This window comes from Mauremys mutica, chromosome 14, assembly GCF_020497125.1.
Source record: "Mauremys mutica isolate MM-2020 ecotype Southern chromosome 14, ASM2049712v1, whole genome shotgun sequence".
NCBI lineage: Eukaryota > Metazoa > Chordata > Testudines > Geoemydidae > Mauremys > Mauremys mutica.
The window spans coordinates 6,473,967-6,494,931 of record NC_059085.1 but is presented as its reverse complement, the minus strand read 5'-3'; the positions used below and the strand labels follow the sequence as shown (position 1 = coordinate 6,494,931).

General features: G+C 53.0%; 1 protein-coding gene across 3 annotated transcripts in view; it reads left to right on the top strand.

Moving 5' to 3' along the window:
• Positions 1 to 20,965, top strand: part of RANBP10 (RAN binding protein 10) — a 158,649-nt gene that overhangs the window by 127,833 nt on the left and 9,851 nt on the right. The window contains exons 7-14 of one of the 3 annotated variants that reach the window (XM_044987379.1): positions 3,884 to 3,996; positions 6,861 to 6,969; positions 8,513 to 8,661; positions 11,541 to 11,736; positions 13,280 to 13,404; positions 14,746 to 14,891; positions 15,252 to 15,363; positions 17,817 to 19,881. In XM_044987379.1, coding sequence (XP_044843314.1) covers positions 3,884 to 3,996; positions 6,861 to 6,969; positions 8,513 to 8,661; positions 11,541 to 11,736; positions 13,280 to 13,404; positions 14,746 to 14,891; positions 15,252 to 15,363; positions 17,817 to 17,947 — 1,081 coding nt within the window. In that variant the 3' untranslated portion in view covers positions 17,948 to 19,881. Of the gene's footprint in view, positions 1 to 3,883; positions 3,997 to 6,860; positions 6,970 to 8,512; positions 8,662 to 11,540; positions 11,737 to 13,279; positions 13,405 to 14,745; positions 14,892 to 15,251; positions 15,364 to 17,816; positions 19,882 to 20,965 lie in introns of those variants that run through there. The other 2 variants (XM_044987380.1, XM_044987381.1) reach the window with 2 other exon arrangements.

The following is a 20,965-nucleotide window of genomic DNA, read 5'->3' as shown; positions in this document are numbered from 1 at the left end:
TCAATGCAAAATCTGCAGTATACTAAAAATTGTGCAACGAGAAATGTATTGAATTTAGTAACGGAGGTCACAGGAGCTCCTGTACTGGTTAGGAGTGGGCGGTGGGTGAGAGGGCTGGGCATGGTGACATGAGAAGTCCTGGGAGTGACATGGGAGAGAGGGGTAATTTAGGTTTCATGTGCCACACATGTCAGAGAGGGGTAATTTAGGTTTCATGTGCCACACAGGACTTGGAGCCTTGTCAGAAAGGAATGCTGGCCTAGTCCTCCTTACATGGGGCAGAGTGCTCTGTGGCTGGTTTCTCCAGGCTCCTTCCAGTCCAGGAACAAAGGAGCTAGAGTCCTGAGCTCTGGCCATGTAATAAACTCCCCACCTCATGGAAACATGAGTACCTCCTCCGTGGAGAGGGCTAACCAGGGATCAGCTGAGGGCATTGGCGAGGCAGGCCACGTCTATACTGGGAATGCTTTGGAATAGTGGCGTACCGTGCCGGCACAGCACTCCTCGACTGAACACAGCTATACTGGCCAAGTGACGCTTTGCACCAATACAGTAAAACCACCTCCCCGAGCACAACAAACGATACCAGTAAAAGCACAGCTCTGGCAATATGGCTGTGTCTATCTTAGGGACTTCTGCTGGCACAGCTATATTGGTCAGCGATCACCTCGTTTCACCCGTGACCGACAGCTACGCAACCAGACATCTGTAGTGCCGATAGACATGCCTTGCAATTTCAGTAGCTGCTGTTTGATCTGAGAGCAGCCCACCAAAACAAGCCAACAGGATGTGGTCTGTCCTCCAGGAACTGATCAGAAATGTGGGTGTCCTGCAGAACTGACCCCACGTATCAGGCCCACATGCCACAGAGTCCAAGAAACAGTCTGTACCCTGAACTCCCAGGTAGTACATTCTGAAAGGCACGGACGGAGACAGTGTGGTCCAGAGGAACTGACTGGATTGGGCACCTGTCCACAAGGTGAATGATCACCTGTGCTTGGAGAAGGAAGCTTGGTGCGGCAGCGTACCTGAAAGGGAGTTCTCCAGCTATAAGGGACACCTCCCCCCTCCCGCCACATACACCAGTTTTCACTGGTAAGAGTGGTTGATAAAGGGATGCAGCCACTAGTAAGGGCTGCATACTGATAAATCATTCTTCCTTCATGTTGCTCTGATCCCCTGGTGTCCAGGCTGACTGATTTTAGCCGCTGCCGTGAAGAATCTGAAATCGCATGAAATGTAGCTGAGCTGATGTGGTTGGCTGTGAGAGATGTGTAGGATCCCAACACTGGTCATGCAGGAGCACGTGAAGTGTGCCTGGTACCTGATGGCATCCCAACAGAAACCAGAGGTACGAGACAGCAGAGGAAGGAAGCCTGGATGAGCCAGAAAAGCCCCCAGCACTGCAGGCTGTACCCGAGTGCGCTCCGTGCTTGTGCTCTGAGCAGCCCTACCTGGCGCGTTTCTGTAGGAGTTCTGTCTACAGTCCCATCCGCACGCTTGGCCTTGGGGATTTTACCAGTCTGGCACCAGACACGAGCTGGGCTAGCCTGGGACTGTGAAGATCATTAGCTTTGCCCTGCCTTAGCGTGAAAGCAGCCTGCCAGAACAGCCAGCAGCAGTTTATTTTGATACCAAGTAGCACGTTCCTCGGAGGAGTAACATCTCTCAAAGATTTCGGGAGCTGTTCCTGGCTGGACATGTGGCACTCAGCCAGCCAATGCAGAGCGTTCTAGTGCGGTAAATACGCCAGGCATCTAACCCGTGAGTCGGGGCTGGTAGTAAGCTAGCACAAAGGACAGGGCACTGCACTGGTCAGTTGACAGCGGTGGCTGCTGAGAGGCTGTGATGCCAAGGACAGAAATATAACAACACAGGGCGGCTCCCATTTCATGTAGCTGTATAGTGCAGTTTAAATACCTACAGTAAGGAGTTAGAGAGCTCCGGCTACTGAATTCAACTTCACTGAAAGCCAGCCCAGTGCTTAGCTCCCATCCACTTGCTGTGTTCTTAGCATTTCAGCCTTAGTCTAACATGGCCATCTTAATGAGAGATGTTTGCTGTTATGTCCCAGGTTACTAGAAGTCCCAGCTTTTATTGATCCTGTCTGCACTGCACTCATTAAACTTCCCGAGCCCGGGGCTCCGTGTAAAGTATGAGGTGGATTCAATGGACACAGTCGTCTTGGTTGTTCCAAACTTCTGATCAGGAATCCAAAAGGGTTAAGCCCATGATGTTATAATACCAGACCAGCCTTTTGGGCTATTCTGTGCCAGAATAGAAGCATGTAAACTCACTCTGTTTCTGACTTTAACCATGAGACACTCAGTCACATGTATGCTGCAAACTGTCTTCCAAAGTTTTGGCATGAAATGATTCAAGCTTCTGCAGTGACACCAGGACTGTCTTTACAAGCTTTTCAGACAGTTTGGTGGTAACTGCTGCCATTTGTTTCCAGTGTGGTGCTGTCTCTCTCTTGCCCTGAAAAGCAGTTCTCCTTGCTGTAGTGAAGAGGTTCCCAGGTAGGGAACCCAAGGATTGGCTGTTGAAAGAGCTATTAAAAATAGACAACAACCTCTTTGGGTTTCAACTCATTCACTTGGCGTTTGCCTTTGGGCACAAGAGATGGGCAGGAAGCTGACCCCGGAGGGAGGCTGGCAGGTCAGCACCGTCTGCAGTGCATACCAAGCAGGCTGGGGTTACAGTACTGTGTGTGGTTGTGACAAGGAGGATCCTGGCAAGTGCTCGCTTGCCCTCTTGCAGCAGTGAGTGGAATCCAGTCTCAGAGCAAGTCACTGGGCAGTTTTTAAAAATAACGAAGCTGTTAATCCCATCCGAACTGCAAATGTGTTGCTGGCACCCCAAAATATTTCCCTTCTATAGAGAGAGTGATCAGTTTGAAAACGCATCCAAGTCCTGTCTCCTTGGTCAGTCTTAACCAGGAGCCCGCTGGGTAGAGAAGCGATTTCCAAGCCAGTTTCCAGGCCACCATTTAAGGTGTTGATGAAGTCTACATAGCACTAATATTTAACTGACAGAGACCGTCAGAAGGCGCACGATGGATTTGACAAGGGAAGGTCCCTGCTGTCACTGGGGAAATATATTTCTGCTTCGTATATTGTCTGACAGCACTGTGAAAATATTTTTTTTACTTCCAACGTTTCAGGATGAAAACGTAATTCAGAAATCACTAATGTATGTGTCAAATAAGTGCTCAAATTTTGAGTGCATGGTAAATCACTTGTTAGTGTCTGGGAATATTATAAATGTGAAGGGACCCATTCCATTATCTGTTGCATTGTTGAAAACAGCATTTAATGATCAGAACTCAGGACACCTGAGTTCCGTTTCTAGCTGTCACTCAACTTCTCCATGTCTTGGTTTTCCTGTCTGTAAAATGCAGATGCTGGTCTGCATTCAACGAGACAGAGACTAAATTAATTAGTTTGTAAACTGCTTTGAGATCTTTGTACAGAAAATGCCGAAATAGTAAAGAGCAAAACAAAGCAAAAGCTCTTATGGTCCTGAATGGCTTGTAGCACTGGTAATGGAATGTGGAATCTTTCTCTTTTGGGTCACATGTCCATGTCCTGCCCAGGTCAGTTATAAGAAGATCAAATGCCATCTGATGTCTTGACGTCTGTTTTTAGATGAATTTGGGGGCCTCAGCCCAATTCCCAGTGGACAGGGGTTTACGTTGCACTTAGCACTGATTGAACCCCAGGAATAAGACTTTGGTTGTGTTCTAGCAGGGCTGAGTTGAGCAGCTTTTCCTGCTGCTGAAACTGCAAGAGCAGCCGCGTTGATTTCCCTCCCCCCCCTTGCTGTGGTTCCTCTGTTTTAGTGATGCATATCATGCTGTTTTTATTTTCTTATTTCCTAGTATGGTGTCTTCCTACCTGGTTCATCATGGGTACTGTGCGACAGCGACGGCCTTTGCCAGAGTGACAGAAACCACAATCCAGGAAGAACAGACCTCCATAAAGAACAGGCAAAGTAAGACTCTGCAGAGCACTCTTCTTCCTTAGGTTCCATCTCCAAGTCACAGCCCTTCCCTTTCTGTCTCTCTCCTTCACCTCTTAGGCTCCTATCCCTGCAAACTCTTGGCCTAGCAGCTTGGCACATCAGGCTGAGAGTTGCTCCAGGGCAGGAGGTTCTTACTTGGAGATGGGGCCCAGTTCTGGAACAATGTAGCTGATTACCTCTGCTGTTAAAAGAGCTGATCTCCCCTAACAGTTGCACTGAGACCCCAGAGATATCTTTGATTTGGGGCTTTAGATTCCCGCTGGCAGCAGTCTTGTTAACTTGATTATGAGGGCTGGGGGTGTAGAGGCCTTAGCATATCTGCCTGGTTTTACTGTGGAACCCATTACAAATGAGTCAAACCAAACCATGGTCAAATTCATTTCATGTTTTCTGCTTATGAAGGGCTTTGCAAATTCATTACTGAGATGCATGAGCAGAGCTGGGTGGAGAGCCATGCACCACACCTGGCTGCTTTGCCTGCTACATCAGCTAATATGATTCACCTCTTAATGTCTAGGCCACCAGCTTCCACATGCATAAAATGTGCTGTTTGTTTTCTTTGAGCCATTCTAATTAACTTGCTCGTGGAAAAATACATGTTTGAAGCGAACCCTCCCAGTGGATTACTAAGGAATTGGAGAGCCCTTGGAATGCAATCTTTAGAATCCCCCTGAATTTTTTTTGTACAGAATCGCGGAGCATTGGGTCCAGTCTTGCATCTTTTTCCATCCTCTCCTGGCTGACGAGTTCCATTTACATCCCCTGATGCTCTGCTGTTCTGTCCTGCTCTGCTGCACATGCCTCCCTCCTCCTTGTGATCTGTCTCCCACGTGGCTGTCATGTCATGTCACACTGTTACGTTCCTCTGTAGTTGTCTGGAACACACGTTTCTTATACACGCTCAATGAGTGTTCAGGCTGGAAGAATCCTCTGCCCAGCAGCCTGGGATGACCTGCAGTTGCTGCCCAGCGCTGCACCTCCCTCCATAATGCCCATGCAAGGATTATGACTGTCTGCTCCTCTGCTGACAGGCCACAACTGGAGCAGCAAAGCAGAAACAGCTTGAAATGGACAGGACACTGCCCTGCTGCCGCTTTGATGGGAGAGGGAAGCGGCTGCAAAGCAGAAGTGTTTTTTGTAGATTTCGATCTGCTTTGGTGTCAGTGATTTTTATTAGTACGTGGGTTATCTGCCCGGCCTGATGGGGATATCTGCTGTGGGTAGTACTGCCACAGTCATCGGTGGGAAAGGAGACTAAACAGGAAGAGCGTTAGAGGAGGAGATGTCACTGTGTCCCGGTGAAAATGGGCTCTGTAAGATCCAGGCAAATGGAGAGAGTACAGGAACAACGCAGGCAGGGAGACAGAAATAGAATCAAAGGCAGAGAGAAACCAGAGAAAGCCGGCAAACCAGAAAAGGAGGAGAGGGTGGAAGAAAGGCAGTGAAGAAAACTGCCATGGAGGTGAACAGGAGGAATAAAATTAATGAGACTCACAAGACAGGCCTCAGCCATTGGAGTTAGCTGACTCTCACGCTACAGTTCAATTGAAGGGACAGTGACCAGATAAATAGACAATTTTTAATCTACCTAAAGGAGAGAGGATTCTGAGAAGCGGGCGCCTGTGCAGCCGGAGTATTAGCGCAGGGAACTGGCAGTCAGGACTCCTGGGTTTTATTGTCCATTCTGGCACTGACTGGGGCAAGTTTCAGCCCCCAGGCTTTAGTTCCCCATGTGTAAAACGGAGTTAATACTTCCTCCCTCAGACAGGAGGTTTAGACTCAGGGCGTGTCTACACTACAACTGACTTAGGTCACTTAGTGGTGTGAATAATGCACACCCCTGAGTGGCATAAATTACACTGACCTAAACATCGGCGTAGACAGCGCTATGTCAGTGGGAGAGCTTCTCCTGCTGACGTAGCTGCAGCCTCTCAAGGAGGCGGAGTTATAATGCCAACAGGAGAGCTCTCTCCCGTCAGCCTAGAGCATCTTCACTGCTAGCGGTTGTAGCTTAGACTAGCCCTCAGTCTCCAGTGTTTGCAAAGCACCTTGAGATCATCAAATGCAAGTGCAACCTGGTTTGTGATTTGCTAGTTATGCTTAGGGAAAACCCACAAGCTACAGAGCACTGTAAATGAGCCTTAGTTCCTTCTCTGGGTGCGCTGGGATTAACGAATGCTCAGTCCCTGCCCATGCCTGGCATCCCAGCCAGCAGAGCAGATCGGTTGGCACTAGCACTGATGGCTGGTTTGTGACCACGAGTGTGGTGACCTGGCGCTCCTGCTTTGTATCCCTCAATCTTTTAAAACGTCCAGCTTGTCAGGTTTGAACTAGTTCAGTCCTCATTGTTCCTGGAACCGGCTGCCTGAGATCTTGGTGTGCAGCTGATTTGGGATTGTGCCTCTGTCGAGAGAACCCAGAATGGTCCAAGCCCTTGTTTCCCCCAACAGCCTGATGGGCCCTGACCAGGCTGCCATCCCCTGCTTAACCTCAGTAGATTGCTAACGTTCTGAATAAAAGAAGCCTTTGGTTAAGGCTCCGCACCCCACCCCTTCACTTAGGAAGTTACAGGCGCACAATGCACATCCCTTGTATCTCCCACTGGTTCTCCAGCAACTCCTGATATTTCTGAGGAATCAACAAATCCCCTGCCTGTCCTCTCAGGCTTTCTTGGCATACGCCCAGCTCTACCTAGACCCTTTGTGGGTGACCATTAGAGATGTCTCTCTGGGGGCATGAGGGATCTGTGGGGGGTCTGTGTGTCATCTCAGTGAGCACGGTACCTGCTGTCGCTGGGCTTTCCTTGGTGCCAATAGGTCTCCTCTTGCTTGCAGGAATACAGAAGCTAGTCTTAGCAGGCAGAGTGGGAGAGGCTATAGAGGCCACGCAGCAGCTCTACCCTGGCCTCCTAGAACACAACCCTAACCTGCTCTTCATGTTAAAGTAAGTATGCTCAGCTTTGTGCTGGGAGAGGGCCCTGGAAAGTCTACAGAGCCGAACCAGGCAGTCCACAGGCCTCACGGCGTTAGGAACCAGCATAGTTCTTAATTCAGGCAGATTGAGGCCGCTGTTAAGAGCAGTTACCCTGTGAGCAAGGTGGGAAGGAACACTCGCTACCCTTGTTAGCACTGCTCAGGATCAGTAGCTGTTGCTAGTCGGGCTTTGCCATGACCTGTCAGCTAAAGATGGGCAAACTTGGCACCTTACTGGCCTGACCCCTTCGGCCTGCCCCACAGAGATCCCCTCCACCTGAGCAAAATGCCGTCAGGGGAAAGCTCTGCAGACAAGTGGAAGTGGTGTGGATTCCTGCCCCAGTGTATTACCACTGCCTTTGGTCTTCTCAGTCCGTCCTGTTGTTCAGGCAACATGGACGTGGTAAAGTTCGGTTCATCCCCACTTACAGCCTGTTGAGAAGTGTGGGCTTGGCTGTGGGGATTCCTAGAAAGAAGCTGGTGGGGTTAAGGCAGAGACTAAGGGGAAGTAGGAATTGGTGTGTGTGTTGGTGTCCCCAGTCCTTCAGGGCTGGTTCATGTGTCCTCTTACCCTGTGCCTAGGGTAGGCAGAGAGTACCTGTCCGCTCCCAGGAGAGCGGAGTGGAGAGCCTTTCTCTGTGGATGAGTGTTTTTACCATACATTGTCTTCTCTTTCGTAGTGGCCCCCAGCACAGGTTGGTTGGACAGTGAGGGAGGTACAAAGTTTGGTGCATGCTCTAGAATAACCCTTCATTGCCATGGACAGCACAGTGGAAATCACCTTTTCACCCCTGGGCTTAGAGAATACTTGTGATGCGAGGAACATTAGCCATGCTGTGCCATATACCCCCAGTTCCTTGGCTCGCACTCCCTGTGTGAATTCTGGTGGGTTCAGATCAGTGCAGACATTGAAACAGTTGGTTAACTAGCAGAATAGTGTCTGGGAACCCAAAGTTCCCTTGCCTCAGGAGTAGAATGTCATAATTGCTCCCATTGTTTGGAATCAGTGCCCCATTCCACCCCCCAATCCTGTGGTGTCTTGTGCTTTCGTAGCCAGTGCTGTTGACACTGTAGTATGGGCTCTGCCCCTGTCTCAGTCTGATCTGTTGCCTTGGCTGATCCAAGCTGAGATGCAGCATCTTGTCAGTTACGTGTAGAACACACTTAACCAGCTAATACTGGGATGGAAGCTACAGTGTAGATATCTGCTCTTGGAACGGTCTTGTTTATGTATCATCCTTTGTCCGTCCTTCTGCAGGTCTCCAGGTTCATTAGCATCTGTTTCTAGGCAGCGGTATCAAAACTTCCTTCATACTCCAGCATTCCCAGCTTGAAGACACAGGGAGACTTGAGATGCCCTCTTCAGAGCTAGGACCCCTCCTAAGCTTTGGTTGGTCCCAGTTTGCTGCTGCTCTGGGACATATGATAGCGATCACTAGAAAAGCATCAGCACTGAATCTAATTCACGTCAGCCTCCCCTTCCTCCTCGGTGTCTCTGCCCTTGTCTGACACAGGTGCCGACAGTTTGTGGAGATGGTGAATGGAACAGACAGCGAAGTGCGGTGTTTCAGTGCCCGCAGCCCCAAGTCACAGGACAGTTACCCAGCATCCCCCAGCCTAAGCCCCAGACACGGATCGAACAACTCGCATGTTCACAGCACTGGTAAGTGCTTTTCTGTCCATCTCCACGCGAAGCAGATAAGGTCTTGGGGATGGGTCGCTTCGTACACAACCTGCTGGTGTCTCCTTTGCTCTGCTTTTTGAAAGACATCTGTCCTCCTAACCCCAGCAGGAAAGATTTACTGTTACCAGAGGTGACCCTTTCTGACAGAAATGGCAAACTGTTGATTTTGAATCAGTTATTTTAACAGACGCTAGGTTGTACAACAGCCTTTTGCAGAAGTTGCTGTGTGGAAGCTGACAGAAAGGACTGCCTCTCAGAACAGCCAGTTTCCTTATTTAGTCCTCCTCGGGCAGAGCTATGTAAGCCAAGGCCTGGCCCCACAGCTTGTCTCCTTCACCTCAGGGTCCACAAGGGATAACTGCTCTCCTATGGGCTTCCTCAAGTCTGCAGGAGAACCTCCCCCCCCTCAAGGTGTCCAGTGCACTCACCACTGCTTCCTTCTCTCCACACCCCATGCGGTTTTCTGTTTGGAAACCAGGCTAAGCAACAAAGTGAGATGGATACACTTTGCTACAGGTTTTTCACGTGTAACAACAACGTGTTAAAACGTGTCTAGGAATGAAGGGCTCACGGTCTACAAGTGAGGGCCAGGGGCATACGGTGCTTGCCTAAGATCAAAGCAGAGGGTGGAGATGGACAGAGTGGGCCAGGGAGCCAGAGCTGCTCTGTTTGAGGCTTCACATTCCCCGTGGAGAATCTCTTGCTGACACTCAAGCTGTCCCCACCTGGCAGTCAGAGCTGCTGCTGCTCCGTGTGAAAAGCTGAGGGTGCTAGGAGGAGGGAGCTGGAGCATGGATAAAAACGTCCTCTGCTGGTGTAGACGGGTCGGACTCACCCCTGCGGCGCCTCCTGCTGGTGACTCCGGGAATTAGCTCTGTTCCAGCGTTCGGAGCGCCCTCTGCAGGCTGGTGATCCACCTGTCTTCTGGCCCCCGTGTCCCTCCCTGGACCCGGTGCCCTTTCACATGGGGTGCTGCCCCCTGGCAGTAACTCCTTTCTCTTAGGGTCTCCCCTCCTAAGGGAACCCCCACCCTCTATCTCCACCTTGCCTCAGTATATGGCTACTGTCAGTCATTGTCTAGCCCCACATCCTGGGGCAGACTGCAGTATCAGCCACTCATCACAGGCAAGGAGGGTTTGGACCTGCTGCCTTGGCCTACCCCTGGGCTGCCCTCTGCAACCCCCAGTACCTGTTGGCCCACTGCTAGGCTGCAGCCTGGGGCTTTCTAGGCTGGAGCTCCCCAGCTCCTCAGCCTGTCCCCAGCCCTGCTCCACTCAGGTACTCTATGTCAGCTCCTAAGCACCCAGGCCCATCTCTCTCTGTAGCCAGAGAGAGACTGTCTGGGCTTCTGGCTTCCCTGCCTTTTATAAGGCCCTGGGCTCAGTTTGGGGCGTGGCCCCCAGCTGCAGCCATTTCCCCAATCAGCCCAGCCAAAAAGCCCCTTCCCAGGGCTGTTTTTAACCCCTTCAGGGCCGGAGCAGGGTCCACCCTGCTACAGCTGGGCATGCAAAGGCTTAAGTGAAGGGGAGACGATTAGCTGAGCAGCTCCATAGCCCCACTCCCTTCAGCCCCGTTTCCAGCGTGGGAGCCCCTGTGACTGGGTTGAGACTGGATGTCTTTCTGAAAAATGTCCTAGCTCAACCACAGGATATGGGCTCAATGCAGTAATCCCAGGTTGAAATTCTCTGGCCTGCGTTATCCAGGAGGTCGGGCAGCTGATCAGAACAGTCCCTTCTGGCCTTAGAATCTGAGTGTCTCTATGGTAATGGATTTTTGCAACCAGGAAATTCCTACATAAACGCAATGAACCTGGAGTTAAGACAGACTTCACCTCCAGCACTGTCCCGGTCCACACACATGAACGTGCTGCTGTCGCAGCGCTTGATCCTCTCAGTACACAGATTGGCTTTCAGAACAGCGTTAGCCTTTCAGTGCACACGGCCGTGAGCTGACATCCACACGGCAGAGTGCGGCTGTATCATCAGCCGGCGATGCGTTTTGCTGTGACATGATGAATGCACACGTGAAGTGGCAGGCATGTCCTCACTTGTGAGTTTGTAGGGTACGTTGCAGAGCCGGTCTGATGTTTTGACAGTCATGTCTGTGCGTGTATATAAAATACAATTTGTTAGTGGCAGATGATGGCTTTGCATATGTAATCAGTGCTGTCATCTGTGGTACCAGGCACGTGGTGATAGTGTTGTGGACCTACAGCTCCTTTCGCTTGCTGCTGTAACTCCCAGGTGAGGAGAATCAGACTGGTCATTTTAAGATGTCAGTAAATTAGAAACAAGTGTCACGTGGCAGGTTGGTGTTAAGTTGCCTGTGTCCCATTAGACCATGTTCCATCCTTTGAGATGGAGTTTGCAGTTTGTGGGAGGTTTTTAAAGCTTCTTCAGCTTTAATGCTGTATCTGTTACAGCAGGTGGATTTTGGCCTAGTTTTTACCTGTGCACTGAACATCTAGATTTCTTCCCCATGTGTGTTAGAGGGATGAGAATTCAGGTTTCAAAGAAGACAAACTTCGTGGGCTGGGTGTCTCATGTGCTTCTCTTTGGGATCCTCAGGTGTCTGAGCTGCTTGGTGCTCATCTTATCTTCTGGATTGTTTCTCACAATCACGGAAGCACAGGTGTTGCGAGTGGATGCTGCCATTCACTTGGGGTTTGCTTGTGTTTTCCTAACACTCTGCTTAATGTAAAAAGCAGCTCTAGTATTTTGTAACTTGCAGCCTGCCCTGGGGCCTGCTCCTCGGTGAAAGGAGCACAAGCAATCTGTCTCCTGCTGCCCTGGAGCTGCTGACTTCAGCCCAGAGCTGCCTAGCCCCTCACACCTGACACCTCTCTGTTTGGCTTTCAGGAGCAGATAGTCCAAGCTGTAGCAATGGAGTCACATCCACAAAAAGCAAACAGAGCCACAGTAAATACCCAGCACTGAGTTCATCGTCGTCGTCCTCCTCCTCTTCCTCTCCTTCATCCGTGAACTACTCTGAGTCCAATTCAACAGACTCCACCAAATCCCAGCAGCACAGCAGTACAAGTAACCAGGAGACCAGGTATTCCTTGCAGTGCCTTTCCCATGCCTGGGCAGGAGGGGGCTTAGCCTGCTTTCTTTCCATCGCTGGGGTCTCCGTGAGTAGCTACAGGCATCACTGCTGAGCAGCCAATGGCAGGTTTTCTTCCACACTCTCTCTCCCCCACCTAGGGGCGGAAGTGCTGCTGCCCATTCCCGGAGGAGAAGCAGGATAGCCTTGAGTAAACAGTCCCCGATGCCCTGCCAGGGTGATGCTGTGACTGTCCCAGAAGATAGTCCAAAAGGCAGCAGCCTTGCCAAGCATGCTCCTGCGCTCTCAGCCAAAGGATTTGCTCGTGGACAGCATGCCGGCCTCCTTCCTCCAGGGATCAGTGTGCTCCTGCAGGGAATAAGAGCCTGAGCTGGGTGCAGGAAGCGGACCTGAGTCTCCTGCATATCAGCCCAGACCCTTGTCACTTAGACGTGTCCCTTTTGTATGGGGTCATATTCTGTTCACTGGACTAGTTTATTAGATGTTCGTGCCATCGGGCCGAAGGGCCCCGTGAATTGCGGGCATCTCCATTGAGTCACGGGGATTTCGAGCCTGGAAGGTCATTACTGCTGCATTTATTGGGGTTTGAAATATGCTGACCAAGCATGAGAGTTGAGTTTCCTCTGTGCTTAGCTGTGTTTTGGTGGCTACTGCAGAGCTGCCTAGGGCATGCTGGAGCAGAGGAGATCTCTGTGATTAATGAGGGGCAAAAATCTGTCTGGGGACTGGTCCTACTTTGAGCAGGGGGTTGGACTAGATACCTCCTGAGGTACTTTCCAGCCCTGATACTCTACGATTCTCTGATACTCACTAACTGCCAGCTGTCAGACTCACTAAGTGGGATGCTAAATATCATGGCCTGGGAAGCCTCAAGCTTCCGTTCTGAATTCTACCTGGTTGTACAGCTCATAACTGAGTGAGAGACATCACATACTGGAGTCCTATGAATCGTCTGCACAAACGCTGGGTAATGACAGCTCTATGCCAGCGGGGACCACGTAGATCTGAAACACAGAGAATCTTTGGTGGATCATCTCATCCCTTCAGCCTTCTGAGTTAGAGCAGTGGAGGTCTCCTGCAATTTGCTATGGAGAGGTCTTGAAACTGCAGCCCAGTCTGCTCTGTATGGACATTAAAGATCCTGTGGGACACTTTTTGTAGGGCTGATGGTCTGCCTTAGTGCTCTTGGGTAACATTTCCCCTGTATTTTGTAGAGTGTTGTGTGCTGCTTGGCTGCTGTTCTCTACCCCAGAGGTGGCTGCAATTTGAAACGTTAATTTAAGTACTTCACACCTTCCCTCCTCCGGGCCCCCATTGAGTTGGAACAGCACTTTATAGATCCGCGTTGTTCTGAACCTGGTTTTGCCCTGCTCAATAGACTGTTTGTTTTCTTGTCTCCTGTGGGCTACTGGGTGTCTAGCCCCGGCAGTCCGCTGGTCGGCCGCTGGGCACGCTTCCTCCTGCGGGACTTCCCCTTTGGGAATGTTTCTGCCCTTTCTAAGCCCTCAGGCTTTTTTTTCCTTTTGCACCTCAGTGACAGTGAGATGGAGATGGAGGCTGAGCATTACCCCAATGGAGTCCTTGAAAACTCCTCCACCAGGATAATGAATGGCACCTACAAACATGAAGAGATCCTCCAGACGGACGAGTCCAGCATGGGTAGGGCCCTGGAAGGCAGGAGCGCTCTCCTCTCCCTCACAAAAAGTTTGTGGGGGAATGGCTCTGCTGACACATGCGTTAGCTCTGTCTGGGACTGGATCAGGGTTGGGCGTTGCCCTGGGGGTCTGTTCCCCAGCCAGGGTGCAGGCATGAGAATCTCGGGATCTCTGATACAGAGGGGGGAAGAAACCATCTGGGAATTGAACTAATCTAGACATTCTGGGGGGCCAGGTGCCTAATGCTGATTCAGACAGGGCTGGGCAGCTGAGTTTGCCCACTGACTTGATACTTGGGGTGGGGCTCCCTTGACAGGGGAGTGAAACAAAAGGCCTAATTTTTCAGTGCATCCTGTGTGCAAACTGCCAGTAAAGATGGTGTGTGTTAGACCGTCACCCTACTGCCCTGGAGCTCCCGAGGTGCCGGATACAGAGGGCTAATCAGCTGGGCTGGTGATGAGGCAGCGGAGGCACCAGAGTCTGGCCACCAGTCACATCCTGCTCAGAACAGTACAGACAGCTGCCGGCCTCTGTTGGCGGTTCTGTGCCCTCTCTGGGTAGGTCTCCACAGCAACTAGACACCCGCAGCTGGCCGGGGCCAACCAACTTGGGCTCACAGGGCTGCAGAGCTGTTCCATTGTTGGGTAGCCGTCCAGGTGCTAGGCCCCTGCGAGGTAGGAGGGTCCCAGAGCTCGGGCTCCAGGCTGAGCCCAGAAGTCTATATAGCAATGAAACAGCCCCACCGCCCGAGTCGGCTGGCAGAGGGCAGCCGTGGGTGTCCAGTTGCTGTGGTGACATACCCTGTGAGATGAGACGAGGCTGTGAAGGTCTCACTCTATTTCCTGGTTGTCAAGTGCTCACCACACAACAAAACCACCTGGACAACTGGCGTGGATTGCCCTCCTCCTCGGCAGCCTCAGCAGAGGGGCCCGGGACGGAAAGGAGAGCCAGCTCCTCTCGTGGGAGGTCCAGACTCAGAGGGGAGGCTCTAACTGTCAGGGGAGGTGGGGGGTTGTCAGTGCAGCCCCTTCTGCGGGGCTGCATTTCCACACTCACCGCGGAGGTGATAACAGCGCAGCCGCAGTGCGGACCCCGGTGGGGCTTGGTCATGAGACTTGCTGAGCTGTTTATCCAGGGCAGATCCTGGACGGTACCATGCCTGTGTGCACCCCATCCTGCAGGGACACCCACCACCTGCTGGCAGACAGCTGGACACCGGGCTCAGGGCGCAAAGAATGGAAGCCCCACCAGGGGAACGTTCAGGGAAATGGGCTTTGTGGATCTGAAGCAGGGCTGAGCACCGGGAGTTGCCAGTCATTTCTCTTCCCCTCTGGCTTTTTTCCAGAAGACGGCTGCCCCCAGCGGCAGCTCTGCGGGGGGAACCATGCTGCCACGGAGCGAATGATCCAGTTTGGGCGGGAGCTGCAGACTCTGAGTGAGCAGCTCTGCAGAGAGTACGGGAAGAACACGACACACAAGAAGATGCTGCAGGTGAGGCTGTGCCTCTGGCCGGGCTCCCAGCAGCACCCACCACGTGGACCAGAACTGGGGCTTTCCCTGCCAAGTACTGGGAGGCGGAGGGGGCTGTGTGGGTGGAGAGGGGTGGAGCTGCGCTAGGATCAGCGGTGGCACTCGGTAACACAGGGCGCCTGTGGCCAGTGCCCAGTCTGCACTGGGAGGAGGTGCATGTCTCACTCAGCAGCCCCTTGCCCAGGTGCCCTCGTTTGCCGCCAGAGGCGGGGCATTCTTGTTGGCTGATGCCTGCTGCCTGGCTGGCTGGGGCACACGCCCTGGTTGACTGTTTTCTGCCTTGCTGCTTGCCTCACTGCCCATGTCTCTCTTCTCTCCCAGGACGCTTTCAGCTTGTTAGCGTACTCTGACCCCTGGAACTGCCCGGTTGGGCAGCAGCTGGATCCAATCCAGAGGGAACCTGTGTGTGCTGCTCTCAATAGTGCTATCTTGGGTAAGGCAGGGGCCGTGACACCTGGGCTGCAAGCGCAGTGGCCCGGGCAGGTGCTTGGGAGTGTGAGGGGGGGCCCTCAGTAATGTGTGCCTGGAGCTCACCTTATTGCGGCCGATTGCGCCGAGGGGTTGTGGCCTGGGATGGTGACAGCTGGGGTGACTGGGGAAGGGTAGAAGGGAAGCCAGATACCCACAGCCCTACCCCCATTCCCTGGCCAACATACAGCTACTGCTCCTCCAGCTCTGCTCTGCTCCCCTCCTGGCTCGCACCCAGTCGCCTGTCCCAACGCTCCTCTGAGGGGTCTCTTCACGAATTTCCACCTTCGCTGCGAGGAGCTAAGCCACCTCCCGTGCATTCCCCTCTCCCCCTGCCCCTTAAACGGCCATCAGTGGTCTCCTCTGGGGTCCTTTCAGTGCCCAGAGATCTGCCGTGGGGTTTCCTCCTGCTGATTAGTTCTCATTGTGTTCCCACGCTGCCGGCCACGTGTGCACCTGGGCATTTGAGGAGTTAGGTCTGGTCTTGGCCCCAAGGTTAAGCAATGATCTGGGGCCCCTCTGCATCCACAGTTGGGTGCCAGCACCTGCTGTCTAATTGGCCTTTGAAGGCCCGTTCCCCAGCCGAGCACTCACTGTGTAAGGCCTTCACCCCTTGCGCCTGCCCCATAGACAGCTGCCGCAGGCTTTTCCTTCCTTCGTGTGGCCTCTGAAGCATCCCAGGCTAGGGAAGTCAGCCCAGAAAACGTAGGTTCTGGCTCCTCAGCAGCTGGCCCAGGGTGGAGCCTGTCCAGACAGGAACTGGCCAGTTCCCAGGGCCCATTGATGCAGAAACCTCCCATGGTAACGAAGCTTGTTTGCAGGCAGGATAGGGCCTGTACAGCAAGGGGACCCCTTGCAGCCTGGGCTCCTCTGACATCTTGGCAAAGGGTCGAGGGAGGGATGGTTACTCTGGCTGGCAGCCGTGCCATCCGCTGGGCTCTCAGAGAAGGCTGATGGCCCCACAGGCTCCCATGGTGGCTCACCCACCCTGCTCCCTGGTTCCCACTGGTCTCAGCCTGCGGCTCGGCCGGGGGCCTGAAAAGCTGCTTTGATTCTTTTAGTCACAATTTTGAAAACTAGAAAATGGTCCCGTTCTGCCAGGGCCTCGGGGAGCCCGGCCCAGCTCCCTGCACACCCAGCAGGGCCGGAGGGACTGAGCAGGGCTCCCTGCAGGGGCTATTGTGACGTCAACACTGGGGGCAGGGGACTCGCCCACTCCCAGCACGCCACCTGCTGGTACCATCGGGGTGGAGAAGGTGGCACAGCTGGCTTCCTCGAGGCCTTTGTGGCAGAGAAAAGAGGGTGGGAATTAGACTCTGAGGATCGGGGGCAGGGGCTTGGAGCCTGATCCCCACACACTCTCCCTGTTCCCCATTCCCTGGTGGGGCTGAGCTTTAGCTCAAGTCTGTCTTCCCCCCGCCGGCCAGGCTCCACGCACGAGCCAGCTCCTCCGTCTCACAGAGCCACGGTTTGGTCCCAGGAAGGACCCATACACCAATAGTCTGGCTGTTGTCTCTAATGCAGGGGGAGAGTGCAGCATGACGAGCAGTAACGTGAGAGCAGCGAGCTAGAGGGGAGTTAGGGCTCCAGCCCCGTACCTGGCTGCACCCTCTGTCAGACAGACCTGGAGGAGGCGGAATTTGGGGAAGGAAAGTCTCCTCTGGGGATCAGGCTGCTGACAGCCACACAGGGCTGGCTCAGTATCCGCGGCGGGGCAAGGTGCTTGCCCTGTTTGATCGCCCATTGGAGGAGATGAGAAGTTGCTGAAGGATGTGGCCTGAGGGACTTGTCCTTGGACATGCCGTGTGCATCCTGTGATCCTTCCGACACCTGGACTAAGCTGGTGGCACCAAGCGTCCTCCTTTGCTGGTACTCCTGGCTGAGGCCTCAGCAGAGGCACAGAGCTGGGTGGAGGATTTCCCCTCCAGAGAGATGAGCAGCATAAAACTGGAGAGCACACTTGAGAAAACGAAGGACTCCAGATCCACGGCTAGGCCCGAGGGACTTGTATTGCAGGCTAGACACCCGCGAGTGGGAGCAGAGAGCGGCCACCTCGGAGAAGGCCACTAAGTAGCACCCCATCCCCCACCTTGCTTCTGCCTTCGCGTTCTGCTCTCCTGGGTCTTGTGTTCAGTGGCTGGACCTGGGGCTGCACAGCCCCATAGTCTCCCTGGGGCTCAGACTGGCAGCACCAGCAGGTGCTCGTTGGCCCACGCAGCGCTGCTTCCCAAAGGTCCTGCCACCTCGCGCTGCTGGGGGGCGCGTCCAGCGAATGCGGGCGCGAGTCTGTGCAGGGACAGCACCCGGGCAGACCCAGCCTGTGCTCTGCTCGCTGCCGAGTTCAGGAGTCGAGGGAGCACTTGGGTAGGCCCCTCCGGCACGGCCATTCTGAGACCTTTCCTTCTCTCTTCCCCACAGAATCTCAGAACCTGCCAAAGCAGCCCCCGCTGATGCTGGCCCTGGGCCAGGCCTCCGAGTGTTTGCGGCTCATGGCTCGCGTGGGCTTGGGTTCCTGCTCCTTTGCCAGAGTTGACGATTGTTTGCACTAGCCATCAGAGGAGATGGAGTGACGTCCTCCAGTGCTGCCCTTCACTCTCCATTGCCGCCACCGCCTCGTCCCTCGCCTGACCTCCCTGCTGCCCGGCCCCCCACACTGCCAGGGAAGAGACAGAGCGCTGACTGGGTCAGTCCCTCCTCGGCAGCGGGCCCCGTCACGCGCCGTTTGCGGAGCCGGGCAGCAGCTGGCAGACCTCTCCCAGCTCCCCACCATCACCGCGGCTGCAGCAGCACTCAGTATTTCGCTGGTTAACCTAATGTAGCGCCTTCCGATTTAGGGCTTTCTCTTTGTTTTTCTGACTGAGCCACCAGTATTTATATCTGGAGAGTTTGTGCTGAGCTGGTTTCTGCTAATTTAGTGATAAAGCTCATCCACCTGGGTGACATCTTATTATTTTCTTAAGTAAAAAGGATCTATACCCGTCCCCACACAGGAACATCCAGTATTTATCTCCAGTGCTAGTGACCTGAGCTCTTCCCCAGAGGGCAGCTCAAGGTGTTTATTTGGATCCCATTCATTAAAAAGATCTCTTCCACCTCAGCCAAGGCATTCATGTGTTTATTCCCCACAGCCCGAGCTCTGTTTCCCCCTCCCCCCGCCCAGCAGTCACTTTTAGGTTCATCCTGGGAATTGAAGGATCTCTGGGCTTTGCTGACCCTGTGAGAGGCCACACTAGTGCAGTGGGAGACTTTGCCTTGGTCCTCATGCCAGTGGGCTAGGCTGTGAATGCCCCTCCAGCCCTGGGAGCAGCCAGCCTTCGGGCATGGAGAGCACCTCGCTGGGATTACAGGCTGGAAAAGCGGAGGGAGTTGGAAATCAGCAGGTTTGGATGAGCCCCTGGCGCTAGCCTCCAAGGAGCAGCTGCCAGTGCTGCCTGTTCCATTACACAGCCCCGTTCTCTGTGGGTTAGGCCATGTCCGTGTAGCTGGGCTCTGGGCTGCATCCCCCAGCTAGAGCTCTGCCCTGAATCTTTGCTAAACATCCAGCTGGCTGCTTGGATATGCCAGGGGTCTGCTGGGAGAATTGACCTGGAAGTACGGAGTGTGCTTGTATCACCCCCAAAGCTTGTAAACGTCAGGTTTTTAAAGGCGGTGTGTGTGGACCAACAGCATTATAGACGGCAAGATTTTAAATACATGACAGCCAGGCCATTACATTTAAAGGCGGCAGCTCTGTTTTCATAAGGATTGTAAAGTAAATATTGAGTTTGGAGCCACAGAGTGACTCCAGCGAGCAGCGGTGATAGCTTAACACCAAACAAGGATGAACTGGTTCAGCAGTGCTGTCATAGGTGTCCTCACAAGTGCTGCTAGACATGTTGGATTAAAAGCACCTACCCCCAGCGTGCTGTGCGTGCGAGACTAACGATACCCAATGGCTTTACACGCTGCGTTTGTGTCTGGGTGCCGTCGCTGACAGAGTAGGGTACAGTGTGACCCCATGTGAAGAGCAGTGTGCCTAACTGACTGACTGCCCACAGATCTTCGCAGAGGGCAAGTGGGGTTTGCAGCACATGTCTCTGCTGCTTGTTCTGTGTTTAATCTGAAATTTTTTCATAAGGGGAAAATGAAAAATAAAATTTGTTCAAATTCACTAATGCCAAGTGGAGGGTATTCAGGCTTAAAATCCTTGCCAGCCCCTCCTGTGGGCTCCAGACTGCGAGTGAGCTTGTGCACCATGCAGGGGAAGGAATTAGCTCCTGGCTCCCAGCTACGTTGGTTTGGAGCAGGCATGTTCGGCGCCACTAGTGGAGGCTGCAGTTGGAGCAGGAGACCACAAGGCACCTCTCTGCTGAAGCCCAGACCCTGCGTCACTACTGCTTTTGCTGATGATGTAGCAAATGCTTGAGGGCCCGGCGGAGGAGGGGTTGGATGCTGCCTTTGCTGCAGAGCCTGCCTGTGCTGGTGGTGGTGATGGACACCAAAGGTAAATCCTTTGCAGACAGATTGGGGGGTGGAGTGGTGGAAGGCAAGGGGGTGAAGGTTCCATTGTGAAATCATAACCAATGTGTAAATGGCTACCGCCACCTGTTGGTGAAAATGTAGAATTGAAAATGCTTCTTGTGTAGATGCACTGACTGACTTAGGGAGGAATCTTCCCTCTTCCTGCAGCTTCCTCACCAGCCACTGGGCCTGACTTGCACAGTCCAGTATAAACAACCGCCAGGGGTTGCTGCATTAGCATCTGCTAAAGCCAGCCTGGCGTTAGAACTTATATTCACAGTCTCTTACAGCAGACCTGCTTTTCAGCTCCCAGTTCAACGTCCTCTCTTGGCCTGGGGTTTGCCAGTTTGGGTTAGGTAGGTTGGGTCTACACTTACTTACCTAACCATATCCCTCAAGGACGGGGACAGCCCCAGTAGCTGGTCAGCTCTAGCTGTTTTTGTCCTGGCTTGCAGCTGGCCTCTCTTCCCAGCTTTGTAACAACGTCACCACGTCCTTTCCAAAGAGTCCCTGGAGGCTGTGCTTTTTGCTGCTCAGTACTGTAGCAGGGCCTTTTCCTTGTCATGCATTGTGCAGCTGTCCCCTTGGGTCCCTGGGCTGGCCTTGCACCAGGGATCACTTTCTTCCGTGGCAGAATTGTTAGGAAGCTTTTACTCCACAGCTGCAGTTACTCTTCTAGAGCAATTGTTTTATCTTCAGTTTCTCGATCATTACAGGTAAAGCATCTAAATGCTCTTGGGCTAAGACTTCTGGTAGCTCCTCTGGGGTATCTGAAGATGTGATGGACTGGCCTCTCCATGTCTTCAGCCAGTTCTCCTAAAAGTTATTCACGTTGGATAAGCCCATTCTTGTGTTGCATTCCGGTCAGTTCCATGTCCAACTCCACAACGACTGGTTAGTGCAATTGTGAATACTCAGCCATTCCTGCCCTAGCATCATTGAGCCTGGCATCAGGAAACAGTGCTTCTCTTCCTCGTTCCTATTGCCCTGCTTATCTCCAGTTCAATTCAAGATCCTCCAGGCTAATTTTTCCTTCATAGCTGACCCGTCTCTGAATTGGCCACGTA